The sequence below is a fragment of the Sphaerodactylus townsendi genome, linkage group LG01 (genome assembly GCF_021028975.2).
Source record: "Sphaerodactylus townsendi isolate TG3544 linkage group LG01, MPM_Stown_v2.3, whole genome shotgun sequence".
In the NCBI taxonomy this organism is placed as follows: Eukaryota; Metazoa; Chordata; class Lepidosauria; order Squamata; family Sphaerodactylidae; genus Sphaerodactylus; species Sphaerodactylus townsendi.
In genome coordinates, this window is record NC_059425.1 from 54,497,797 (window position 1) to 54,523,248 (window position 25,452).

The 25,452-nt window shown below is 38.9% G+C and overlaps 1 protein-coding gene across 5 annotated transcripts in view; it reads left to right on the forward strand.

Moving 5' to 3' along the window:
* The window catches only part of SYT14 (synaptotagmin 14), a 114,355-nt gene that overhangs the window by 12,783 nt on the left and 76,120 nt on the right, over positions 1-25,452 (forward strand). For 2 of the 5 annotated variants that reach the window (XM_048484038.1, XM_048484220.1), the window contains exons 2-4: positions 781-828; positions 19,366-19,530; positions 25,082-25,300. In XM_048484038.1, the coding sequence (XP_048339995.1) occupies positions 781-828; positions 19,366-19,530; positions 25,082-25,300 (432 nt within the window). Of the gene's footprint in view, positions 1-780; positions 829-19,365; positions 19,531-20,534; positions 21,811-25,081; positions 25,301-25,452 lie in introns of those variants that run through there. The other 3 variants (XM_048483848.1, XM_048483945.1, XM_048484129.1) reach the window with 2 other exon arrangements.

Sequence of the window (25,452 nt, forward strand, 5' to 3'; positions counted from 1 at the left end):
TGGTTTGTCATTGTCTGTCTCTGCATCACAACCCTAGTATTCCTCGAAGATCTCCCATCTAAATATTTGCCAGTGTCAATCCTGCTTAGCTTCTCAGATCTGATGAGAATAGACTAGTCTGGGCTACCCATACCCATGTAGAATTAGTCTAGTCCTGTAGGATACGAAAATTACCATCACCACCAATAGTGCAACATTCCTGAGCTCTAGGGTTAGAAGAATAATTTCTTGCTCATCTGTCTAGCCCTGAACTTCAGCATTCTAACACTATATTACAGTTGCCCTGATTACCGAGGTTTGGGGCTAAATTAGCAGCCAGCTGGCTCATACTTTTTTAATCTAACAGAGCTGTTTAAATGGGTAGATTGTGAGGGATTGGTGAATCAAAGATGAAGGAGGGATACACGTCTGAATGCATGCATTTCTGACCTTAAATTAGTCTGGTCCTGTAGGATAATACGGTCAGTTCTTCTGGCTTGACCAGACTCATTTCAGCTCCCTACTTGATTTTCATCCCATCCTTTCTAACTGGTGTTCATCTGTTCTCAACATTCTGCAGCTCCTGAAGGGTAATAAGTATGATTGGTGTTTATCAGGTTATTTCTTTTTTAAAAAAAAATAATAATGTCCATCTGCATGAGTCTGCCCATGAGTATGTAGAAACTTTGCCTGTGTGTGGCTGCATTTTGGTAGTCTCATATGCATAGAAACCATGTTCATTCTTACAAGAAATTATGCTGATATATTTATCCTACATCCTAATTATCTTTTTATGAATAGGTGGAGAAAGAACCTGTGGGGTACATGAACTAATCTGCATTAGAAAAGGTAAACTCTTTAAAAATATTTTAGTATTTAATATTCTAAAAATATTTGATTATTTACAGTAGATGTTGAAAATGAATCTACTAACAACTGTACTAGATAGTTTGACCACATTCAGTTCAGGTATCCTGCCAAACTACTTATTTTTCTTTTTTCTTCCAATCATAGCAGGCAAATCAAAGCTTGGAGCTGCTTGTCTGTTTTTATTTTTAGTCTGCTTAGCATTCCAGTTTACCTAAGAACATAATAGGTGGCCAGCATCTTCGGATCAATAGTCCATTTAGCCCAGTAGTCCATTTAGCCCAATATCTGTTTTACACTGTGGACAGGCAGTTGTTCTGTAGGGCCAAAGAATGGACATCAAGGACTGTCAGCTTCTACCTCTGATTTTCAGAGTTATGGTTTCTGGGTCTGGAAGTTCTCTTTAGTCATCTTAGTGAACTGTTGTCACTGGTGGACCTATGTTCTGTGAATCTTTCTAAACCCTCTTTAAAGCTATCTGTGCTTGTGGCCACCACTACACCCATTGACAGTGAATTATACAGGTTCATTACTGTGCCCCTGAATTCTAGTATTATGGGAGATGGAGAAGAAGTTCACAAGACCTGGCCAAGATGCCGGACCTTGTGCTGGTGCTTGCATGCCAGCCCCAGCTACACCTGGGTTCTAGGGGCAAGGCTGACCTTAGTCGGCCTCCACGCCCTTCTTGGCTCCCATATGCCAAGAAGGTGCCAGGGGAGATCTCTGGAGGTGCCGGGGGAGATTGCGGCATACCTCTATTCTACCATACAGTGGAGTTGGAGGTTTTTTTTAAAAACACCTTTTCCTGCATGGTGAGAAAGCTCTGTGGAGCAGGCGGAGTGGTGCTCATGGGCCCCATCCATCTCCTTTCTGGACTGAGCTGTTAAGGTTATTCTCCGTCTCTTAGCTGAATCTACCATACAAAGATGTTGAGATATTAACTTAAAACAATTGCCCATTGCCCACATTTCCAGTGTGCACTTCTTTGGGGGCAGACTGAGTAATGTGTGACAAATAATTTGTTGGTTTCCAAAGAGCTATTTTAGGAGCAGTTTTCTTTTCTTTTGTTTGTCCACCACACCATTAACAATTGAAATGACAAAGTTGATCTTTCAAGAGAACCCATATTTGAATAATAGGGGATTAAAGAATTTTGGAAATATTCTGGCCACTTATAATCTGGGTTTAAAATAATTAGAGGTATATGTTAGCCTGCCCTTCATACCCTGCTCTACTGAAATATGGATCTCATATTATTTTCCTACAATATGTACTAGCAAATGCCAATTCTCATATTTGTGTGTGTGAGTAGCAAAGTGTCCAAAACTAAAAGCAGGCTAAAGCAAAGAGTCTGTTTGCAAGATTAAATCAGTGAATGAGTTACTCCAGTCAATAGAATCTGGAAGCCTCATGAACCATGGACATGCATCTTGATTACCAAACCCGGTAAGCTGTTGTGACACAATGGATCCTAGAGAACTCCCTGATACCAGACTTTACATTTCCTCTGCCTCTTAGAAACCATTTCCTCAAACCCTCAACAATCCTTCCCTTCCTGATCCACTCAAAGCCTCAGCTAAAATTGAATAAATGGGCAGAGACTCCAAAGAGTAACTCTGTAAGAAGTCATTCAAGACTAACATTGATCCAATCAAGGAACAATTGGCTCTATTATCCTGGGAAGTAGAAACAATAGATAGAGCTATTAATTAGCTCAAGCCAGCAATCCCAGCATGGGAAATCCCAACAGATTCAGGAAAACGAAACTGAAACCTACTTGTTCCCACCCTTACCTGTTCAAAAGGGTATAGAAGTACTGTGCACCCCAGACTCAGCGCTCTTTACTGGCTAAACCTCTCTTGGTCTAGTTGGTTTGAGACACAATATCGTTCTTCGCCTGGATTTCTATGCTGGCATAGGAATCTTTGCCTTCTTCAAGAACCTCTGCAGAATTTAGGTAACGGAGAAGTCCCCTGCTCCCCCTCCCAATCTATCATCCAAACCTATCTTTTTCCTCCCTGCTTATATTATTTAGGAACCGTGTGTATGGTTCTCCATGTCTTACTGTGTGATTGTTTGCAACCAAAATGTATATAAAAATATTTAAACTTCAATTTGGTCTCTTCGTATTCTCTGTAGAACGTTTCAAAAGCCAATTCTGATAAAGCTGTCTAAAAGATCCCACCTAGCCTGCCTCTCGCACTGCCAAGCTGAGTTATTTCCCCATTGCTACTTTAAAAATATATTCATACTGTTAAGCTAGGTAACATATAGTTTCAACAGTTTTGAACGTTTCCTGAAACTTCCCATAACCAGGTGGTTAAATGGAGTCTGTCTGGGTCCGGATGTCAAACTGGACCCTGAACCAATAGGTCCGGTCCAGTTACCAGGTCCCCGTAACATTGAGTGAAATTTATAGTGTAAGCATTAGTGAGAATAAAGGTTGTCAGTTTGTTATTTTGGATGTCATGAATCCAAATATAAATTCCTTCCTCTGTTGTGTTACTGCACATATCTTGAATGCATCATTTATCACATCAAGATTATGTAATGTTCGTTGAAACTAGATAAATATTTTGCTATAATTGGTTGAAGTTCCATTTGTAAAATGACAGTAAACCATCTAATTTTTGTGGCATTGTTTTATCTATCAGATAACTTTTGAAGCAATAAAGGATAAATACAGAGTTAAACTTTGTTTTGTATTGATAATGATTAATTCCCATTCCTCCCAACATTTGGAGCACAGCAAAATACACCCAGAAATTAAAGTATTTTTTAAATCACAGAAAATATTGCAATACATTTCTAAAAAGAGGTAATTAATGATATATTAAAGGGAAATCCACAGTGGGGTCCCAAAACACCTACAGACAAGATAAGGAATGCTGAAGACTTGAAGATACAAATTTCACACTCTAGAATTTCTCTGTTTAAGTCATAGTGGCAAGATTCCCCCGCAGCAGATGTGGTGTGAGTGCAGATAATCCCCTGGATGAGGTTCTAGAAGAAGGCTCAATATAATCAAGGTTTAGGTAATCTCAGTTTTAAATTCCAACAATAAGGGGCTGTGCTACCGCACTCAGAACATGCATAGTGTTCTTGATCCCTTATACTTTATACATAGTCTTGATACCTTATACATAGTCATGAAGTAGCATTGCGACTAGTAGGATAAGGGTTGCTCTTTCATGAAAAGAGATGATGACACAGTCCAGTTTATGCACAGGAGGAAGTCATGACACAGTCATTCTCATTCTCTCATATTTAGCCCACTGTTTCTCTGAGGAGCTCAAAGTAGTGTACGTGTTTCCCCCTTCTTCTATTTTATTCTCGTGGTAACTTTAAAGCTGTGTATAGAGCTAGAATGGTGTATAGGAGAGTGTAAACTTCATGTCTCATACAGATTTAAACTAGAATTTTCCTGTTTTATCTATAACTATAAATAAAATATACTTTCCCTGTGCACCTTTTTTCCCTTTTCTTCCCGAACCCTGTATTGGTGCAGCTCTCTTCTTCTGTTAGTCTGGCATTAGCAGTTACAGTATGCTGTGACTATTGGTAGCTGGGGGCCACAATTTTCTCTGAAGAAATAATTCAGCAGCAAGACAAGGTCTGTAAAGTTCAAGAAACCAGTCCCATTCATATTTACTTGGAAATCAGTCTCATTGTATTCAGCTTCAAGCTAAGCATGCATGATAGCATTAAATTATTGATGTTCTTTTTTTAAAGCTGAGAATAGAGGCTGAATTAATACTCTGACAGTTCATGCATCACAAGACGACATTTTCTTGCTCTCCCCCCAGTATTAGAACCAGGAGTAGAGCAAAAGGGAACTGCTCCTGGGGTGCACGCGTGCCCTACGCCCCCGCCGCAGCGCCGTCCACCCCTGCCCAATTCCAAAATGCCTCCTTGATGACTGGCCATGCCCCCACCCCAAGATGCACCTGGGGCATTGTGCTCTTCCCACCCCTTTGGTGCTACGCCACTGATTGGAACTTTAGGCGTCTTGAAGAGGGAAGATTTTGAATTGCAGACACATGTCTAGAAGATTCCTACTGTGCATTAAGTGAAGTATAATGTGGTATATGTTTTGAGCTATGTTCTTTCTTGCTTTTTCACTGTACGCCATACAAATGGACAAACCAATCAGAAAAATCTGTATTAACAGAAAATTAATGAACACACAGAGTTTCAAGGAATACTATAAATATTAGGAAATATAATCAATATTTTTATTACGTTTGATGTTGGCGTAACAGTACCCATCCCAGTTCTTTAAGCTAATATAAACTCTTCTTTTATTAAATTATTTATGTGGGGAAATTATTAACTTGTATTCCTCATGTCAAGCATATGATTTTATCCAGTGCCTAAAAAATGCATCACGACTCAGAAGGGAACTAAAGATATTATAAAGATAAGTGAAAACAGCAATGGTTTGGAAATGTCAAGAAGTTGGATTGTTCTTTCACATGTGGTGGACTTGTAAGAAAAATTACAAAAGTGGAATAAAAAAATTAAGAAGTACTAAGTGGAAGTGCATGTGAAAATACAAAAAATATTCAAGATCAAATTTCCTTTTGCTGCCAAGACTATATTATTGGGTATCCCTCCTGATAATTTTCTGAAGAAACTTAATGAACTATGCTTGTGCTTACTAATGGCTGCCAGAGTAATAGTAGCAAGCAGCTGGCAAACTGAAAGAAGTTCAAGTACAGAAATTTGGCAGGATAAGGTGCCCCCTACTGCTCCTTATTGCCCTCTGGTTTTCAGGGCTGTTACATCAGGGTCCCCTCATATTGAGGGGCCTACCGTCCCCCCCTTTTTCTGGGGGTAGGTTTTAAATTTGAGGTTGGACGCCTGCTTTTATGCTTTTATGTATTAATTTGTTTCCGCTGGTTTTAGGTTATTTTAGTGCTGACATGAGATGGAGCTTATGTCTTTATATTGTATATGTGTTTTGCTCCTGTTGTCTCTGAATCCTTGCTGTTCACCGCCCGGAGCCCTTCGGGGATCGGGCGGTATAAAAGCCGAATTAATAAATAAAAATAAAATAAATAAAAATAAGAGAGTGTGCTGCAATGGCTAAATTAACAAATCTTGTAATCAGACAAAGCATGAGTTCAATGAGAAGTAGGAATTATATTTTTAATATGTGGCTGAATCAATTACATAGAAATAATTAAAACACTAATAATATTAATTGTAATCAAAATAGGTTAATATGTTACCCTTCGGGGGAGGGCAGTATAGAAATACAATAAATAAATAAATAAATAAATAAATAAATAAATAAATAAATAAATAAATAAATATGTCAGTAGCTAAGGCTATAAGTAATTGCTAAGTTGATTTATCCCAGTGGGTGTTAATTAAATCTAAACATCAAAATTCTAGATGAAATAAGGATAGAAGGTTTTCTCTTAAAATTTTATTGTGTTTATAAGTTATGGAATATTAAGATCCAACGTATTGTTGTATTGTTTGTTCTATGGGTAGTTATTTTTCTGTTATTTGGTTTTCAGTTTTGTGCATCTATAAGGAGATAATTAGTGAAAATGATTTTTTAAAAAGAATGTAAGGCTAGGTGTCTGGAAAACCTCTGTTGGAAGGGCATTACCATCCTGTCTTTGATTGTCAACTATATTATTCAGATGGTCGGACAAGTAGGTTTTGAGATATTGATCTTAATTTCTAAGCAAATTGTTGCAGGAGTAGGCAGTTCATTTCTTGTCTGGTTGAATATTTAATATTCAAAGATTTCACGTTATGCCTGAAAACAAATTGTTAGCCAGTAGAACTCTTAAAATTATCTGTAGTTCATGTGTATTATTAACTCATGGAAGTTTCTAGATAGTTTTCAAAAGGAGTTCCACACATCACATTACAGTAATCTAACTTGCAAGTAATTGAAGCAAGGATAACCATGACCAAATCTTTCTTCGCAAGGAAAGGCTGTAACTGGAACACCAGCCAAAGCTATTAAATGTGCTTTGTACCCCAGAAAAGATTTGTGTTTTCATCAGTAGGCATTTACTGTAATAACATTCTCAAGATATGACCTGGCTCCTTTTGGTGAAATGCAACACTTTGTAATTCAGATTGACTCCATAATTCTTTATTTGCTCTGCTATTGCCCACAAACACCTCACTGTTTCCTGGACTGAGTTTTATTGGCCCTGATCCTACCCATTATAACCATCAGTCTGTCATTCCGGACATCCAAGATCTACCTGATAGGAGAGAAACAGAGCTTAATGATGGTTTTTCACCCCAAATCTCTGGATGACTTCTCTCAGCACAGGACTGAATCCTGTGAAACTCCATAGCAAAGATGTCACAGTCAAGCATCTCCTCATGCCATCTTCTGGAATGCAATCACCAGAACATTGTGGCTGCGATGCCCAGTTCAAATTAGTTGAGAATAAATAGTTAATAGTGTTGAAAGAGGCTAGATGAATGCCAAGAGTGTTGCCAAGAGGCAAACTGTTCGCTTTCTCGCAGTGGTTTCTGTTAAGGTGACAATTGCTACTTTGGTGCCAAAATCAGACTAGAGTCCAAATTGAGATGAATCTAGAGAATCTTTTTCATCCAAGAGTGCCTAGAGTTGAACAATCACTACATGCTTATCTAATTCCAAAAGAGGTATTACCCTGTTTCCCCAAAAATAAGACATCCCCTGAAAATAAGACATAGTAGAGGTTTTGCTGAAGTGCTAAATATAAAGCATCACCCAAAAGTAAGATGTAGCATAGTTTTTATTTGGAAGCATGCCCGTCAACCAGAGCATGCAGCTGTGGAGCGGAAAAATAAGACATCCCCTGAAAATAAGACATAGTGCATCTTTGGGAGCAAAAATTAATATAAGACACTGTCTTATTTTTGGGGAAACAAGGTAGTTACTGGTTGATAGTTATTAGCAGTATCTAATCACTGTCATATCCTAATGTAAACTATGTCTTGTTTTAGTTGTTATTCAAGTGTCCATTGTTTGGCAGAAGCAGAGTTCATGTTAGAGAATGAAATTAATTTGACATGCATCATTAAAAAGGGCTTTGTAATAAAAAAAAGCGTAATCCAATTTCTTCCCCTTTTCATCTAGTTTTTAGAACTTCTGCTTGTTGTAGTTAGAACACATGAGAGTATGAAGAATGCTAAAGAACAGGACAACCACCTTTGATATAGGTAACATAGCTCAAAAGTAGAGATAGCTCTTTGTTTTATTATTAGGATAAAACCCAAACAGCAATTCTGAAATTATATTACATTAAGAAATTTATATAGAAACAGTATATTAGCTGAATCCCATAGGAAGTATGTTTATTTAATGCCTGATTTTCACATTATCCAGTACATTAGATAGGGAAACCAGATTCAAACTGTGTACTCTGCAATATGGAAATGAACCCTGAATATAACAAACGAGATACTGTGAATTTGGTTGTGTTATAACAAAATTTATAGTTTCAGAAAATGTAAAAGGTAATGCTTTGGAAAGTATCAAAAAGTTATTAAAAGTGTAAAAAAAGTTAGACAGTGGAAAAATAAACTATGAGAAAGAATCATAGAAGCACCTTCCTGGGAAATTTTCAAAGAACATGGAAGGTGTTCTTTAGTTCAGAGATCACAAAGCTTTTTGAGCCTTTTTGAACATTTAGAATTCTGACATGGCATGGTGGGTGCAGCCTAACTTTGTTACCCGGTGTAGATCTTTGTGCTGTGGGGGTAAGCTGCTTTCAAAGCAACATTTAGAAAAACCTGCAAAGCCAATCAAATCTCTAGTTGTCAATCAGAAGCCTTGCTGGTCAAAATCCTCTGGCTGGGCCGCAGGGGGGAGGTGGGGGATTTCCAACCGCCGGAGTGGGAGGGGGCTTTATTGGCACCGGCCTCATCCGTTCGCAGCCTGGGGGGTCCACCTGGATTCGTCTCTTTCAATGGAGACCCAGGTGGCCCATATAACCCGGGTTGCGTTTTACCATCTTCGACAGGCCCGGCGGTTGGCCCCTTTCCTACTCCTGCAGGCCGGATCTCGTCCACTGTGATCCAATGCAACTTGGTCACCTCTCTAGGTTAGACTATTGCTTAACTTCGCTCTATGCACGAGGCTCCTCCTCCTTACGTCTGCTTCGGAAGCTGAAGCTGATCCAGCATGCGGCGGCGCGTGTTCTCACAGGTGGTGCCTTTAGAGAACATATCCAACCTGTGCTGCGCCGCCTGCACTGGCTTCCAGTTGAGTTCCGAATCATTCATAAGGTATGGGTGCTTACCTTTAAGGCCTTACGCGGCCAAAACACTTAGCAGGTACCAGAAAAGGTGACGGTGGGCACTATGGAATTAATGGACACCATGTTGGGGACCCATGATTTGCAAACTACTCAGTTTAGGGGATCCCATTAAAGACCATCATTTGTTATGGTATAAATCAGTTGTTTCAATCTCGCTGTTTTTTTTAATGAGAAATGTTCTTTGCAGACTTGGTTAAACTGTAACTTAATCTATCCTGAACTGTACTTACAATACAGTGAATTTAACCCATAGCATAGTGTCTATAGCAGCAGTGGCGTAGTGGCTAAGAGCAGTGGCTAAGAGCAGGTGCATTCTAATCTGGAGGAACCAGGTTTGATTCCCAGCTCTGCCACTTGAGTTGTGGAGGCTTATCTGAGGAATTCAGATTAGCCTGTACACTCCCACACATGCCAGCTGGGTGACCATGGGCTATTCACAGCTTTTTGGAGCTCTCTCCACCCCACCCACCTCACAGGGTGTTTGTTGTGAGGGGGGAAGGGCAAGGAGATTGTAAGCCCCTTTGAGTCTCCTACAGGAGAGAAAGGGGGGATATAAATCCAGACTCCCCCTCCTCCTCGTCCTCGTCCTCGTCCTCATCCTCGTCCTCGTCCTCCTCGTCTTCTTTTTTTTAGTACTTGGATTAAACCAATTTTACTTAACAATGGAATGAAATAGAACAGTGATGGCAAACCTTTTTGAGACCGAGTGCCCAAATTGCAACCTGAAACCCACCTGTCTATTGCAAAGTGCCAACACGGCAATTTACCCTGCATACTGAGGTTTTAGTTTAGATAAAACAGTTGGCTCCGAGGCGCATGTTACTCGGGAGTAAGCTTGGTGAAGCAACCGTGCAATGTTTCGATTGGGTGAATCACGACCCTAGGAGGGTTTACTCAGAAGCAAGTCCCATTGCCAGCAACCGAGCTTACTCCCAGAATCGTGCCCAGGCTAGCCTAGATGTGTGTGTGTGTGGGATTTTCTGTCCCCCCCACATGATGAACTCTGTGCACGTATGCCCACAGAAAGGGCTCTGAGTGCCACCTCTGGCTCCTGTGCCGTAGGTTCGCCACCGCTGAAGTAGAATAACTACTAACTAGAAAGTAGGTTAACATATTTATGAGTCTGTTTGATTGTTCATTCATCATTTATTTCAGGAATTAATAAGCCGAGTCCTGCTAAACTAGGGTGACTACATAACTAAGATTTGCTTTATTCTTAATTGTTATGGCATGGGATCTCTGCATCATTAGTAATGTTCTTTTCTTGGGACCCTGTGAATGGAAGAATAAAAGTGGTGACACACAGGATTTGATGTGAGACACTACTGTTCTATTTTCCCATCTCATGTAGCTCATTGAAATTGACGCCATAGTGGTATGGCTTGGGATTTGCTTATGCAGAAAGCTTTTTCATTCTGCAGTTAGTAACACATGAGTTGATTCTAAGCTTGTGAATATGATCTAGAGCAGGGGTAGGGAACCTTTAACACTCAAAGAGCCATTTGGACCCGTTTTCCATGGGAAAAGAAAACACTTGGAGCCGCAAATAATTTTTGACATTTAAAATAAAGATAACACTGTATATATTGGGTTTTTTTTTTACCTTTTACTCAGCTCATTCTGAGAAGTGCATGGATGCATTCGCCCTGCTGCCTGCAGGGCAGGCAAGGATGGGGCCAGCGGCTCGGCTCGTGGAGCCGCAGTGCAAGGGCAGAAGAGCCGCATGCGGCTCTCGAGCCACAGGTTCCCTACCCCTGATCTAGAGGGTATCAGACTAAAATGGTAGAAATATCAGAATAAGAAAGAGCCTGTTTGATGCAGTCACTACAGCAGAAGCGTAGCAAGTGGGAAAAGCACCCGGCGCACCGGTGCAACCTCCACCCCTGTCCTGCCCTGGAACGCCCCCACCCCGGAATGCCCTCACCACACCCCCACAGGGGTGCACGCCCAGTGCATCATGCACCCCCTGTCCCCTTGGAACTACACCTATGCACTACAATTATTTGAACAGCAGTAAGCAAGGCTTCATTGGATATTTTATTTGGTTTGGTCATGGCTCTTGGCTATTTCCACCTTAAATTTTGTTATAATGAACAAGTGTCATTATATTGGAGAACTGGGTGAGAACTTTAATCCAATAGCATTACTTTTTATGATATAATTGGGGCTTATTCTCACTGTGTGGGAAAATATGGGTATTGTCCAGCCAAACTGAAATATGTTAATGTCCTGATTTCAGTGGGACAGTTCAGCAGGTGATGGTGTCTTCCCTCCATAATCAGTAGGATTTAAATGCATAGCTTTAGGGGGATTCATTATTTGTATTATTTTTGCTCCTTTGTAATACTAATTCAGTGAGTTTTCAAAAGTATAGTATGAAACTTATTTTGTTGGCATATAGTGCCATCTAATGGCTATTTCCTAAAATTGTGACATTGTATATTTTCTCCATTTCCCAACCCAAATGAGGACAATAGTAACAAAAAACCTCACACCTGCAAATACATGGATCATTTTCAGAGTTTAGGGTTTTTGAAAGTTATCTGAAAAGTCTTATATATTCAAAAATATAGAAATAGTAAACCACAGCTTAATTACTGAACCATGTAAACAGTAAAGAAGTTGTACATGATATTATACTCAATTACAAATTAGTCATCCTATACTCCTTGCACCGTGGTGTTCTGGATGACTAGTCAGTCTTGATTCAGAGATACATGTGCTCTTAAAGAGTCCTAGTTATCTAGTTATCTTTCCTATATCAGATTATTTAACTCGTAGCAAGAGGTAGACCTAAGCAACCTATTTGGTTTGCTATGGGTATAGTAGACAAGTAATACTATTATAGAATCATTGCATCCATTTCGCCCTTTGGTTGCAACATAACTATTTACATATTTAGCACTAACTAAAAAAAATTATACAATTTTACTGCTTCACAGATAATTTAAGAATTTTAAGGGGGAGGGAGAGATTTGGGGTTTGTTATTTTATTTTGGTTTGAACTGGAGATACTTTAACTATTGTTTTAAGCTTCCTTGAAACATGAGGAAAGATGAGGTATAAATGTTTCAATAATAGAGTCCATCAAAATATCTTATACAAACTGGCTGTTGTAGGTTTTTGGGCTGTGTGGCCATGATCTGGTAGTTTTTGATCCTTATGTTTCACCCACATCTATAACTGACATCATTGGAGTCATGTCTTGGTAAGATGCATTTCTGGCTGTGGCACCGTGTGGAGCGATTGTGTGGTGGGGAATATGTTTTGTCTACCTCCCATCATCACCTATGACAAAAAAGGGGCATAACCCACCAGAAAAATACAAGAAATGTTACAGTTGTATTTGAATGTCTCCGAGTTTTGGTTTTTAAGTATTGGTAGCCAGGTTTTGTGATTTTTAGTCTCCCTTTTTGTTGAAACTGTTCTGGTATTTGTGGATTTCAATGCTTTTCCTGTTAGTCTGACATAGTTGCTGTTGGAGTTGACCAAAATTTCTGTGTCTTCAAATGAGATTCTGTGTCTGGCTTGGCTTAGAGTGTTCAGCTACTGCTGATTTCTCAGGTTGGATTAATGAGCAGTGCCTTTCATGTTCTTTTATTCTTGTCAGAATGTTGCTTTTTGTAATTCCTATGAATATTTGTCCACAGCTCCATGGTTTACCACGTTTTATAGTTCTTCAGATTTCCTTTGTGAAGTAGCCAATTGCTTGCAGAGCCCAGTTCAGGTGATTCAGTTTATTAATGAGAAGTTGAGGTTCACAGATCCATTACACTTGAGGATGTTTAGATTCAAATTGAATAGATCTATCTTCCCCAATCATCAGCTGTACAAGCTGTGGATTTTTGCCTAATATGCCTAACATGTTCATAAAGGCTTTTGTGTTTCCCCATCACAGCAGAAATTGTAGTGACTATCCTGGCAGAAATTTGGCAGGTACACTTTCTCTAATCACTTGCTGTGTGTGCATCTAATACAGTTCTACTTTACACACATGTACAAGGCAAAGTGTTCTCCAGTGTGTCTAAAGTTATTAAATACAGCAATAGACTGTGAGAGCACAAATAGTGTTTTGGGCTGAACAGACTAATGTAAGAAGCTGTTGAGCCAGTGTATATAGTCTGGAGGAAAAGGAGTGATAGCAACCCTTCCCCCTGGAAGGGCTACTGCAAAGAAGGGAGGATGCACATAGTTGCAGTTTACAAAGAGTAAGCTTAAATTCACTTTATCCGATGCATGTACATCTGTAGATGATTTGCAACAATCTGTGAACTGCCTCCTCTGATAAGTGTTTATTTTGAGGTAATGCAACGCAATATAAATTTTATATATGAGACGCTTGATCTGTGGTGGCTCATTTACATAAGCAAATAATAAAGTAATTTTTTTAAAAAAATTATTGTATCATTTGAATTTTACAGTTTATAGTAATTTCCTTCTTCATACATTTTCAAACGATACTTTCCCCCCCTTTTCTCCCTCCCCCATTACTACTTCTTCATAGTTTTGTCACACAAACAGCAGTAAGTTCATTCTCTGTTGCCTCTTCTCCCATATTTCTTCATTGACTCGAGCTTCTTTCATCCAATCCACGTATGTGTGATAATACGGGTGTCTGGGAAGAGGAATAGACATCTGGGAAGAGGAGGAGGAAAAGGGAGATGGTTACAAGGGGCCAAGGGGGGGGGAAAGGCAGGAGGGGTTGCCCCCCTTGCTGGGTTCTGTTAATCCACCAACAGTTTTCTAGAGTCCATTGTATTCATACAACCGACTTTACTGTTAGTTTAGCAGTAATAAGAAATTGCAAGTTCCAGTCATCTCAGTTCAAGTACCAGTCATGCATTTAAGGCTTCTTAGCATAAATCTTAGCAAGGTGACTGGCAATCAGTACTGTCACATCTGTTGTATCTTTCTGGTGCTGCTCACCTTTACAGTAAGTGAATATTCTGTTTATTGATGATGGTCCCCAGAGAGGCAAAGCACAGAAGTCAGACGTCATAATTAACAACATAACTTTGGAAATAATCAAGATAATTAGTCTAAGGTTGTGGATATGGCACAATTTTTGTACAGAAACAACAATACTTGGAGAAAATAGAACAACCTGTTTCATTTTACTCAGTGGATTTTTGATATGACTTACGTGAGCATTCATACAGATCATATGGGGAATTTGTATTGGTTACTGGACTATACAAGAGAATAGCAGAGGAAAATCAGAATATGTTTCATAGATTTCAGCAAATGTAATCTGCACCATCTAATTGTGGAGTGCATTGCTCTATATATTAAATACTATCATCAGTATTACATAATAAAAAAATTCTTTTCATATTGATTAGACTTTTAAAATGTGAATACCTTTGTGGACTCAAAGGGTTTCAGATTAAGCCCATGCTGATTTAGTTTGTATGCATGGTGGATACAATTGCATTGATGACATAAATAATTAAACTGTCACTGATATTCAGTAAGATAAATAGATGGTGGCATCCACTACCGGGCACAACAGCACAACATCATATGTAAGTAAAGGAAAAGTTTATAAATTTGTATTAAAACAGATCTTTTGTCATTCTGTATGCAAATATCTACATAATGATGACATTAAAAGTGCTGTTCTCTATTAGAAAAATGTGTTAATTGAAAATGCTTTTAGAAAAACAGAATGTCTGACATTGAAATCTGTTCTAAAGAAGAAATGTTTTAAGTTTGGAAAGTGTAACATTGCATAGTAAAATTTAATAGAGTGTGCTTGGAACACTATTCTTATTGTTTATACCTGGTAAGTCCATTGATAGTAGTACTAGTGTGGTTTCATATTGAGAATGAATTGTGATATTAATTTCAGTGCATTTCTTTTACCTGTTATTCTGTAATGAACAAATAAGTTCCTTTCATTACCTAAGTTGACAAGATAAAACATACCGAGATTAATACCACACATCAAGTATGTTGAACAAAAGTGCCCAATCAAATTATAACAGCTCTAAGAATCTATAGTCATGAAATGTATCCTGTTTGTTCTAATGCTTATTAGTGTGCAATTAACAAATCAATAATTAGAATTTAACTTCAGATATATTTCAAAGTTACATATATTTGGAACTTGAGATAAAATTGTTATATATATCTTGAATTTAATTTGATGAGACTTACTATAACTTTATAGCCAGGAAATAGTGTTGTTCAGTTAAAAGCTTTATTTATATAGGTACAACATAACCTATGGCATTGTATTTGATTACTCCTGGACAGAGTAATCAAATACTTTTCAATGCATTTTTTAGTATATTTAGTACTGTTTAGTATATAATGGATTTTTATAAAGTTATCAGAGTATTTTTTTCTTTTCAGCTTGTTTATAGTATTTTATATTCAGTTGTTTATAGTATTTTAAAGATAAGTTCACGTATGCAAATTGATACATTTTTCCTTGTTATTATTGTAAGGTTAATTGGTTGATTCTGTTCTCATTGTGGTTCTTATCTTATTTTGCTCTATTATGGTATTGCAATTATGTGATTATATTATACTACTTTGTTGCCCTAGATGGATTGTTCGGAATGTTATTATTATGTGTCTGCATAGATGTTATGGTTGTGTTGATATTCTATATTATGATGGTTCTGATGGTTGTTTTAATATTCTATATTATGAATGTTATGTTGTGTTATTAAGTAATGATGTCTGAACCTGTTAATTGATATTATGTAATGACAGTTGTTAAATTGATTTGTGGTTAATTGTGTAATTGATAACCTGATATTGGATACTGTTAAGGGTTACCGAGCTTATTGCTGTGTATTTTGTTTTGATGCATTGTATTTGCTATGCATTATTGGTTGTATTATTGTTTGATGTTGTTCACCGCCCTGAGCCCTTCGGGGGAGGGCAGTATACAAATTAAATTTAACGTAACGTAACATACAAGACAGATAATTTCCAAAGACTCACATTGGTGTTAAAGTAAATGAATAATTAATCAGTCTGGTTGAAGCTAACATTTTGTTCTTTATAGCAAGGTATTAATTGCTGCATTCTCTAAATATCACAAGAAAAGTCCTTAGATACTGAGTATCTGCAGAAGATTGGATGGCATAATGTTTACCTTTGAGTACATCTTGTTTGCTTATTAGTTTCATACAAGCTAGAAATTTGCAAAGACTTGCAGGGGTCTGTTCATTTCCCCCTGGGCCCCTTCCCTATGCTATATTTCATTTTATCTCTTCCTGGCAGCCTCCATATCATCTCTCCTTTTCTTGTTTCCTCCTCTTTTTCCACTCTTGAACTAATTTTTATTTTATCTCTCTCCCCCCACCCCTCCTGTCATCAGCTTTATTTACTATTAGTTAACTTCACTTATACCCCACTTTTGGGGAGCCATAGTTCTTCTCTCCTCCATTCTATTCTCACAACACTGTGAAGTAGATCAGACTGAAAGTGAGCAACTGGCCGAGGTCATCAAGCAAGCTTTCATGACAGAGTGGAGATATGGACCTAGACCTCCCAGATTAGGAAATCTGATGTCTTAACACCACTCTGGCGCTCCTTCTTCCCTACTTCTGGATAAAGTTTGGCCAAGATTCAAAGGTTGTCTGGTAACAAGTCACTCAGGAAATTTGTGTGATGACCATTGCTGGGCCCAGTTAAGTAGTATAGAGGCTGCTGCTAGGCCTAGGCAAGTTGTGCAGCTTCTGGTCACAACCACCTCCACACCTAGGTGAGTTGCACAGATTTCATAGTAGCAGGTTGCCCAATGTTGCTGGGCCTGGTCTTGCCTCTGGGTTAGGAGAGAGGGGATTGGGGTGGACTGGGAGATCATAATAACCCAGGAAAGGGCTCTGTCCCCTTCCCTTTTACTGATAGAAACTAAAGTTTGAAAGCTGGTAATATTATTGTGGTTGCCTAGAAACCACAGCGGCCATTAAGATCTCACAGGGCCTTTCCTTCCTTCCCTTTCCTCCACTGTATTACCATCCTCACTGCTTTACTGCCACACTCACTACTCTTAGCCCCACCCACCTCCTTGTCGATGCGCTGTCCACCTCCTCACAATCTTCAGTGCTCTGCCAAGTCACCTTCCCCCCATCCCCAGGGGAGAGTGGTTTAGCCTCTCTCCAGCTATGGGCAGGCTTGTCCTGGCTCCAGCAAGGCCAGCCACATGGGGACATAGTGGTGATGTATTGAGGCCATAGTGGCTATGCAGAGGGCTGCAGTGGCTATTCTGGGAGCAGTACTGGGCCCAGGGACCATGACAGTAATGCTGAGGTCTGTGCCAGTGACACTGAGATCTGTGCCATGCCCAGAGTTATTATAGTTGAAGCCTATAGTGCCTCCCCCTCACAGTGGCTCCAGCAGAGAAGTGTGGTCTGCACGCATGCAGGCAGTGCTCCTCTGTTTGGGGGAATTTTTGCCCCCCCCCCCAATTTTCAGATGTATCTACTAACCTTCCTTTTATTTAAATGGACCTGATTCATGGATTTAAGTATACGTACATGGGCCAGTTTTTCAATATTAGGTACAAGATTATAAGCAGAGGTTTTCCAAGGACTTGCTAAGAGCACTTCACTTCAATTGGTATCCCTCTGCCTCACTGTTTCCTTTTACCCTCTTTTTGGCAACCCTCTTATTTCCTACTTCCTTCTCTCCTTCCCACTCACTAACCAACCTACCTTTTACCTGACCCCCCCCCCCATTTTCAGCCCCTGCCTTTTTCCTTAATTGGGAACCAAAGAGCCCCACATCATTCTCCTGTCCTCTGTTTATCCTCTTAACAACCACCCTGTGAAATACATTAGGCTGAAAGGATGTGATTGGCCCAAGGTTACCTTGTGTACTTCCATAGCAAAGTGGGGATTTGAACCTGGGACCCTCAGATCCTAATCTGAAACCCAGTTCCTTCAGATTAGAATGCACCTGCTCTTAACCACTACGCCACTGCTGCTGTGCAGCAGATTTGGTGCCTCTACCTCAAAATGCTTTATAATCAAATTGAGTATTTAAGTGTACACATTATACAAAAGGAAGAAAAACAGTTAAAAACAAGGGTTCTAGAAATCAGATTGCAACATACATTGGACAGGAAACACCCAGCACACAACTCTATTGTTGTTACACAAACAATTGTTGAAAATACCAAATGACCAGCAAAACCATACTTTGTGGCCTTCCTCAATGGTCAGTAACATAACATTTTGAAAACACACATTCAACAGTTGGTGTAAAAATCCAAACCAGGAATTGCTTTCTGAACATTTAATCAAATAAAGAGGGGGAGGAGAGTATAATAATTATTTTTATATAATTTCTATTAAGTAAGAAAATAATGATATTGCTACCCCAACTGTTGTGCAATGGACAAAAGATTTTAGAAGAGGACCTAAGGCCGCCTTCTATACCAGTTGCACTCTAATCACCACATGAAGCTGGTCCATTCACCCAGAACTCTTCCTGGCCCGTCCTCCCCTCACTTGCAGCCTGCTCGTTGAACAAAGAATCTGGTGCTAGGGCAGCTTTGGAAGTGCTGCTTGGTCCCTGCTATGTTTGGCAGATGACCATGTTGGGGGATCAGTGGCATCTGGACAACCATCCACAGCCATCAAAAACATCCAAGAGCCCTTGTTCTTGGATATGTCATCACATACCCTCAGGGGGAATCACAGATGGGGCAAGGGAGTGAGGCAGGGTGAGGTGTGGAGCTCTTAACATGCAGTCAGAACCAAACAGAAATAAAGTTGTGACACCACACAGACTTTATTGAACTCTTGGTGAAGTCTGAAGACTCCAGTTGCCCCCTCCCTAGGGCAATGTGGACAGGGAATGAGGCTCCCCTGGTATAGCAAGCATCTAAGTAGGGTGGAATTGTAGGGGGAAATTGTAAGGACTTCATTTTGAAGCTAAAACAGAAGAATAAGAAATGTCTGGTTCTGTGTTTCATAAATGACTTTTGGGAAAGAAAACTCACACTTCCTTTTATTTTTTTCAGTTAATATTGCTCTCTAAAGTATTGCTAGAATTTATGTGCATCACATCTGGTACAGTTGCAGAGTAACAGCTGCCAGTATTTTCTTGAGGGTAATCAAGTCAAACTGATACTTTTCTATATTGTTGTTATAGCTTGTTATATACTTGCATTTAAATTTGAGGTTGGATGTAAGTACTGATTAATAATCGGATTGTTTGAAATTTGTAAGCATTATACTTAGATCACTGTTTGTGTTTCTTCTAGTATCTCCTGAGGCAGTCGGATTTCTCTCAGCAGTCGGAGTATTTATTATCCTATTGCTTATTCTTTTTCTGTATATTAACAAGAAGATGTGCTTCGAAAATGTTGGCAACTTCCCAGATCTCAGTTCAAGGTACAATACAAGAAAAAATTCACAGGACAAACTTTGTAAGTATCAAAAATATTTCTCCTGTAAGAGATTGTTAGTCCTTAGTGTGCAGTATCATCTGAATATTGTTATGGAAGTATTATAATTTGACCAGAATAAGAACATTTGTAAAGTACTGATATTATCTGTGAAGGTTAGTCAGAATTATATTTTTACATGTGTCCTCACATTCGTGGAGGAAGGGAAATCACAACTCCCCTGACAGCTCCCATTTCCTCCCCTCTTGCTCTGGGTCCCTTTTTTGTTCCCTTCCTGTGCTCAGCTCCCCGTTTTTCTCCTCCTTGATCATCTGACAATATTCTCCTTCCCCCAACCTACTCAATTCCTAGACTCAATCCCTGGTTGGTTTCTTTTTGTAACCTCTTCACTTGCCCATGTGTTCTCATTACATTTTAGAGGAATTTGGAGATTCTAACTCTTTATTTTCAGCTTTCAAATTGTTCTACAAATTTTTTGTTTAATTTGCATGAGAAGACCACCGTTTACTATTTGTTTAATTAAGTTCACGGATTTGAATTTTTTGTAGCAGGAAAAAACAAATAGTTTGAGGTTCCAAAATCCTGTTAAGAAAAAAATTAAGAATAATTAAATGCCCACCTTTCTTCTAATATGTAGTATACACTGGGGCAGTTAAATTTCAAAGGGAGGGATTTCTTAGCTCTTTTTTTGCTGGGGGCACTGTCCACTATATATTGAACATGATGGCAAGATGCCAAATGGTTTCACAGAACTTGGTGACATTCACTGACTGCTGTTCTGTATAGAGTTAAACAAGCTCAAGTCTATTCATTTGGCTGTACCCAAGTGTTGATTGTGGCCAGTGACTATAAGACGTTTACAGTCTGCATGAATAAGCAGTTACGAATTTCATGTCGAAGCATAATGTATATGTGGTTATTAGGAAAGAGCATATGCAGTACATGATATTGAACAGATACTATTCAGTTGTGACACCATTTCTATTTATTTATACTGTATTATTTAAATATATTTTTCTTTGCAGGTATAGGATAAAATATCCCACTTTCCATGCAACATTTTAAATAGTTTTGGTTAGCCAATGATGAATTTTACTATAACACACTGGAAGAATGGTATAAGATAACTGATTCCAAACTGCAGGTGTAGTCTAAAGTGTTATTTTTCTTGTAACATTTTAAATAGCCAGTGTTGATGGGGTTACTTCAAGATGAGCGTTAGTGTAACATTACAAAAATATAATTGATTCTGGATTTTTGTAGAGGACATTTTGAATCGTTTACGTAAAGTAACAAAATCAAGAGTAGAACTACATGCTGAATCCTTTATTTAAATGTTAGGATACAGGACAGCAAAACTAAATAAATATCACTGAACCTGAGGAGTGACATATTCAGAAAACAGAAAATCTGTTCCTTCTAAAATATCGTTATCAGTAAACAAGAAAAACATGGCATTTTTCAAAAATTTTCAGCAAAATCTGAACCTTCCTTCTGTGTCTTCTTTGGTTGATACACTCAGTAATGCTGTGGATGATCTAACCAATGCTGTTGGAGATGTAAGCTATACAGTAGCTGATTCAGTTACAGAGCAGGTAACAAACATGATCAATAGTCTTCGAACAGATGAAACAGCTAAAACACAGGAAGATAAATCTGAAGTGGGTAAAGAGGAAAATAGAACAAATAATGACATAGAAAAGTATGTGAGAGAAAAGTTTGATGGTCGGGGAGAACATAACATAGATAAAACACAGAGACAGTTGAATTTTGTAGAACCTAATGAACGTAATGATTCAGAAGTATATAGGGAATTGAATAATTCAATAAAGCACAAAAGACAAACAGGAAATAAGTACTTGGAAAGTAATACATTGCCAAAAGATATTGCTGAGAATTATGGTATATGTAGATCTGAAGAATCCCATCATGAAAAACCTAGTAAGAAATTGTATGCAAAGCTAGAACAATCTAAAGACCCACTGCAGAAGAAAGTTAAAAAAAGATCACCAGAAGTTGATTTCATGGATGCCAAAAAAACACAGAGTATTGTAACAAAGAATGTGGAATCAAATAAAGTGCAAACTTCAAAATTGCCAGAACTAAGGTCTGAAGTGGTACACGGCATTCATGAAGTAAAATCTAAGAAACTGAAAACGTTTTCTGACTACACCAGAAAGTCTGTTACAAAAGAGAAAGAAAATGCCTTATCTGCTCTTTCAAAGGAAGATACAAAACAAAAGCAAACAGAATCAGAAAATTTTTCTAAAGAAGTGAGTAGTAAGAAGACTCCAGCTAAAGGTGAGGTGTCCTGTATCATATTTAATCAATTTGACCTTTCCTGGATCTTTTACTACATACTTCTTTTCCAAAGTATCTTATAGATTTCATTTATGTAAATCTATAAACAAAACTTTTTGTGAAATTTCTTTAAAAATATGTATATCATTTTCTTTGACATTTGATTTTCCTGATTATACTTTTTAAAAAGCTATGAAATATTACTCTGTCCTGATTGATGTTACCCATTTTGAATAGATATAACTCTACTTTTTTTCATTTCTCCTGCTATTTTCTGAGTTTGCTGAATATGTGTAGTTTATGTTGGATTGGAAAAATGGTTTTTGTAGATGAGTTCTTGAATGCCAAATGTTTGCATTAATTCACCATTTCAGTAGAACAGAATATGTGAGCTATTGAGTTCAAAAGTAGATTTATGAGAAATAATATCTGGAATTCTAATATGTTCTGAGAACTTGTAGATCTTGTAGTACAGAGAAATAACTTTTTTGCTTTCTATTACTTTTATTTTACATGTGATTTACACGACTGCATAGATTAAATAAGATTACACATTGTATAATATATTTACAGTGAGATACACAAATGCTCTCTCTGTCTCTGTCTCTGTCTCTCTGTGTATATACACACACACACACACACACACACACACACACACACACACACACACACACACACACACACACACACACACACACACACACACACACACACACACACACAATATATCAAGTGTCAGTGAGATAAGTGGACTATTTGAATTCAGGAAAGCAACCCCTGCCCCACCAGCTTTCATAACCCTGTCTCTTGCTGTGTCTAGTACTGGACCCCAGAAGCTAATATAAAGCCTGGTCTGTGTATGGGCAGGTTACATGCCAAGGTGTTCAGCACAGGAATACATTGGTTTGGTCTGTGTCCATTTATTTATTTATTTATTTATTTGATTAAGCTTTTATACCGCCCCATCCCCGAAGGGCTCTGGGCGGTGCACAGCAGATAAAAATAGTAATAAAAACAATCAACAATTAAGGCAGCGATAAAAGCTACAAATTTAAATTATGTAGTACATCACAATAAATGGCATAGTTGGCGTCCAATATTCCAGATTAAAATTCCCCCTCCCCCGAAAAAGGGAGGCATGGTGAGTCACAGTAGATGGTAAGTGGCCTTAATGGCTGGCCATTAAGTATCTCATACCACACTAGCAGCTCAAACACACACTTGGAGAATGGGCGCACTATACAAGAGCACAACTCATGTATGTGGGGGTGGGGGAGCAGTCACAGAGAACCATCAGATCCTTGAAGACCAGATATACCCCAATGAGACATTCCCTGCCAACAGAAGAGTCCACCCAGTTATTTTTTTGGCAGGCACACTGACCCAGAGTAACCAAGGCAGCAAGCCATTATCCAAAGACAGAACTCTGAGCTAGCATCCACAGCATAGATTGCCAGGACAGAGCAAGGTCAGCGCAAGCCTTCCACTCCCCACCCATACCCTCCACACTGTTCTAGCCAGAGGTCATGGCTGAACCTGATCAGCTGCAACTGACAAGTCCCTAAGAGTGCCATTCTATGCTCACCCACTGCTGAGCAAAAATACTTTGTGGGGCATTCAGCCAATTTTAGATTTCATTTCATGGCTTGGCTATGGTGGCATACTGGCCACAGGTCCACAGAGATGCCCAAGGGGTGATGACCAGTGTACAGTCTCATTTGCGCAGTCAAATGGACCGGCAGATAGGTTGCTGTCCAGAAGCATCCATTGCAGCACTGGAGTCCCCCAAAACCTGAGCAGTTAGCCCTGTGACACAGCACCTTGCACTATGTTTGGGTTCCAGGATGACCTGAAACCAGGCCAGGTGGGGCAGAGGAGGAAAGCCCCATCCCATGATCAAGAACATAGAATACAAGTGTGAATAAATAACCAACTTCACTGTGAACACATGGACATCAAAAAATTAAGAATAACCATAAAACAGATATTACAGCAATGTGCAGATCCATGCCCAAGGGGAATGACACATCAGGCTGCATGGGTACCCCACTTGATCAGGGCACACCGACTACATTCTGTGTGGCTCATGTCTCCTGGAGGTGCAATGTGGAAGTCAGGGAGTCTACTCATGTCAGTGGAATGTTGGTGCAGATGCACATAGAACAGCCACTGGTTACAAACCTCGGACATCCTCTAGGAGACTACTCATGCCATTCCATGTCATCAGTGGCATACCAGGCCTAAATGGTGCCCAGGGGCATGACCAGCTCCCCGTGCCCCCATAAGAACATAAGAACAAGCCTGCTGGATCAGACCAGAGTCCATCTAGTCCAGCACTCTGCTACTCGCAGTGGCCCACCAGGTGCCTTTGGGAGCTCACATGCAGGATGCGAAAGCAATGGCCTGCTGCTGCTCCTGCTCCCAAGCAGCTGGTCTGCTAAGGCATTTGCAATCTCAGATCAAGGAGGATCAAGACTGGTAGCCACGTAGATCAACTTCTCCTCCATAAATCTGTCCAAGCCCTTTTTAAAGCTGTCCAGGTTAGTTGCCATCACCACCTCCTGTGGCAGCATATTCCAATCACACGTTGTATGAAAAAATGTTTCCTTTTATTAGTCCTAATATCCCCCCCCCGCCTTTTCAATGAATGCCCCCTGGTTCAATTATTGTGAGAATGAGAGAAAAATGTCTCTCTGTCAACATTTTCTACCCCATGCATAATTTTATAGACTTCAATCATATCCCCCCTCAGACGTCTCCTCTCCAAACTCTTTGTTTGTATTTACTGGTGGATAAGCATAATATAAAGCTAGTGAAGCTATATTTAAACACAGATTTACATGGACATGAATATTGCCATGTGGCTCTTAATCCAACATACAAACAGTGTAAATTACTGAATAGATACCTATGTCAGGTTGCAGAAGAGTTCATTCTCCAGATCTCATGTTCTTTGAAAAGACAAAGAAATTTGAGTGATAAGAGAAGGAAATGAGAGGCAAAGTAATATCATATGTGGGAAGAAAAATACCTTCCATGATCTCAGTGAGTTACAGCTTACTTTAAACATTTAGAAAACATTTAGAAAAAAAGTTAACCTCTTTAAAAGCTTTATTATTTCCCAGTTAATTGTGACACTATACTCATTTGAAATTTGACCTTGTGCCTGAATTTTGTTATATTATGAAATATCTACTTTACATTGAAAATGAATTAATACTTGAAATTGTTACCCATTATACCCATTGTCTTGTTTAACCTTTTCATATAGATAATTCATACATAAATAAAGAACAACATGGTTCATCATCTGAAAGTGAAGATGAGGCGCTGGGTAAATACCATGAAGCTTTGTCCAGAACTCAAAGTTCAAGGCCACCAGCTGGAGATAATAGACAACAGAAAAACTATATTTGGGAAACAAGACAAAAATATAGTCCTCTGTCTGCAGAATATGATGGGTACAGTAGTGAAGCTTCAATAGATGAAGGTATGACATAATTTACAATAGTTTTTACATCATATTCATTCATGTTTATCAAATAGAATTGTAGTAGCATTACAGTTGCAAGACAGCAATTCTAAAGCCTTCGGTACTGGCCAAAATCATGAACATGCCTTTTGAGTATTGAAGAGTTATTG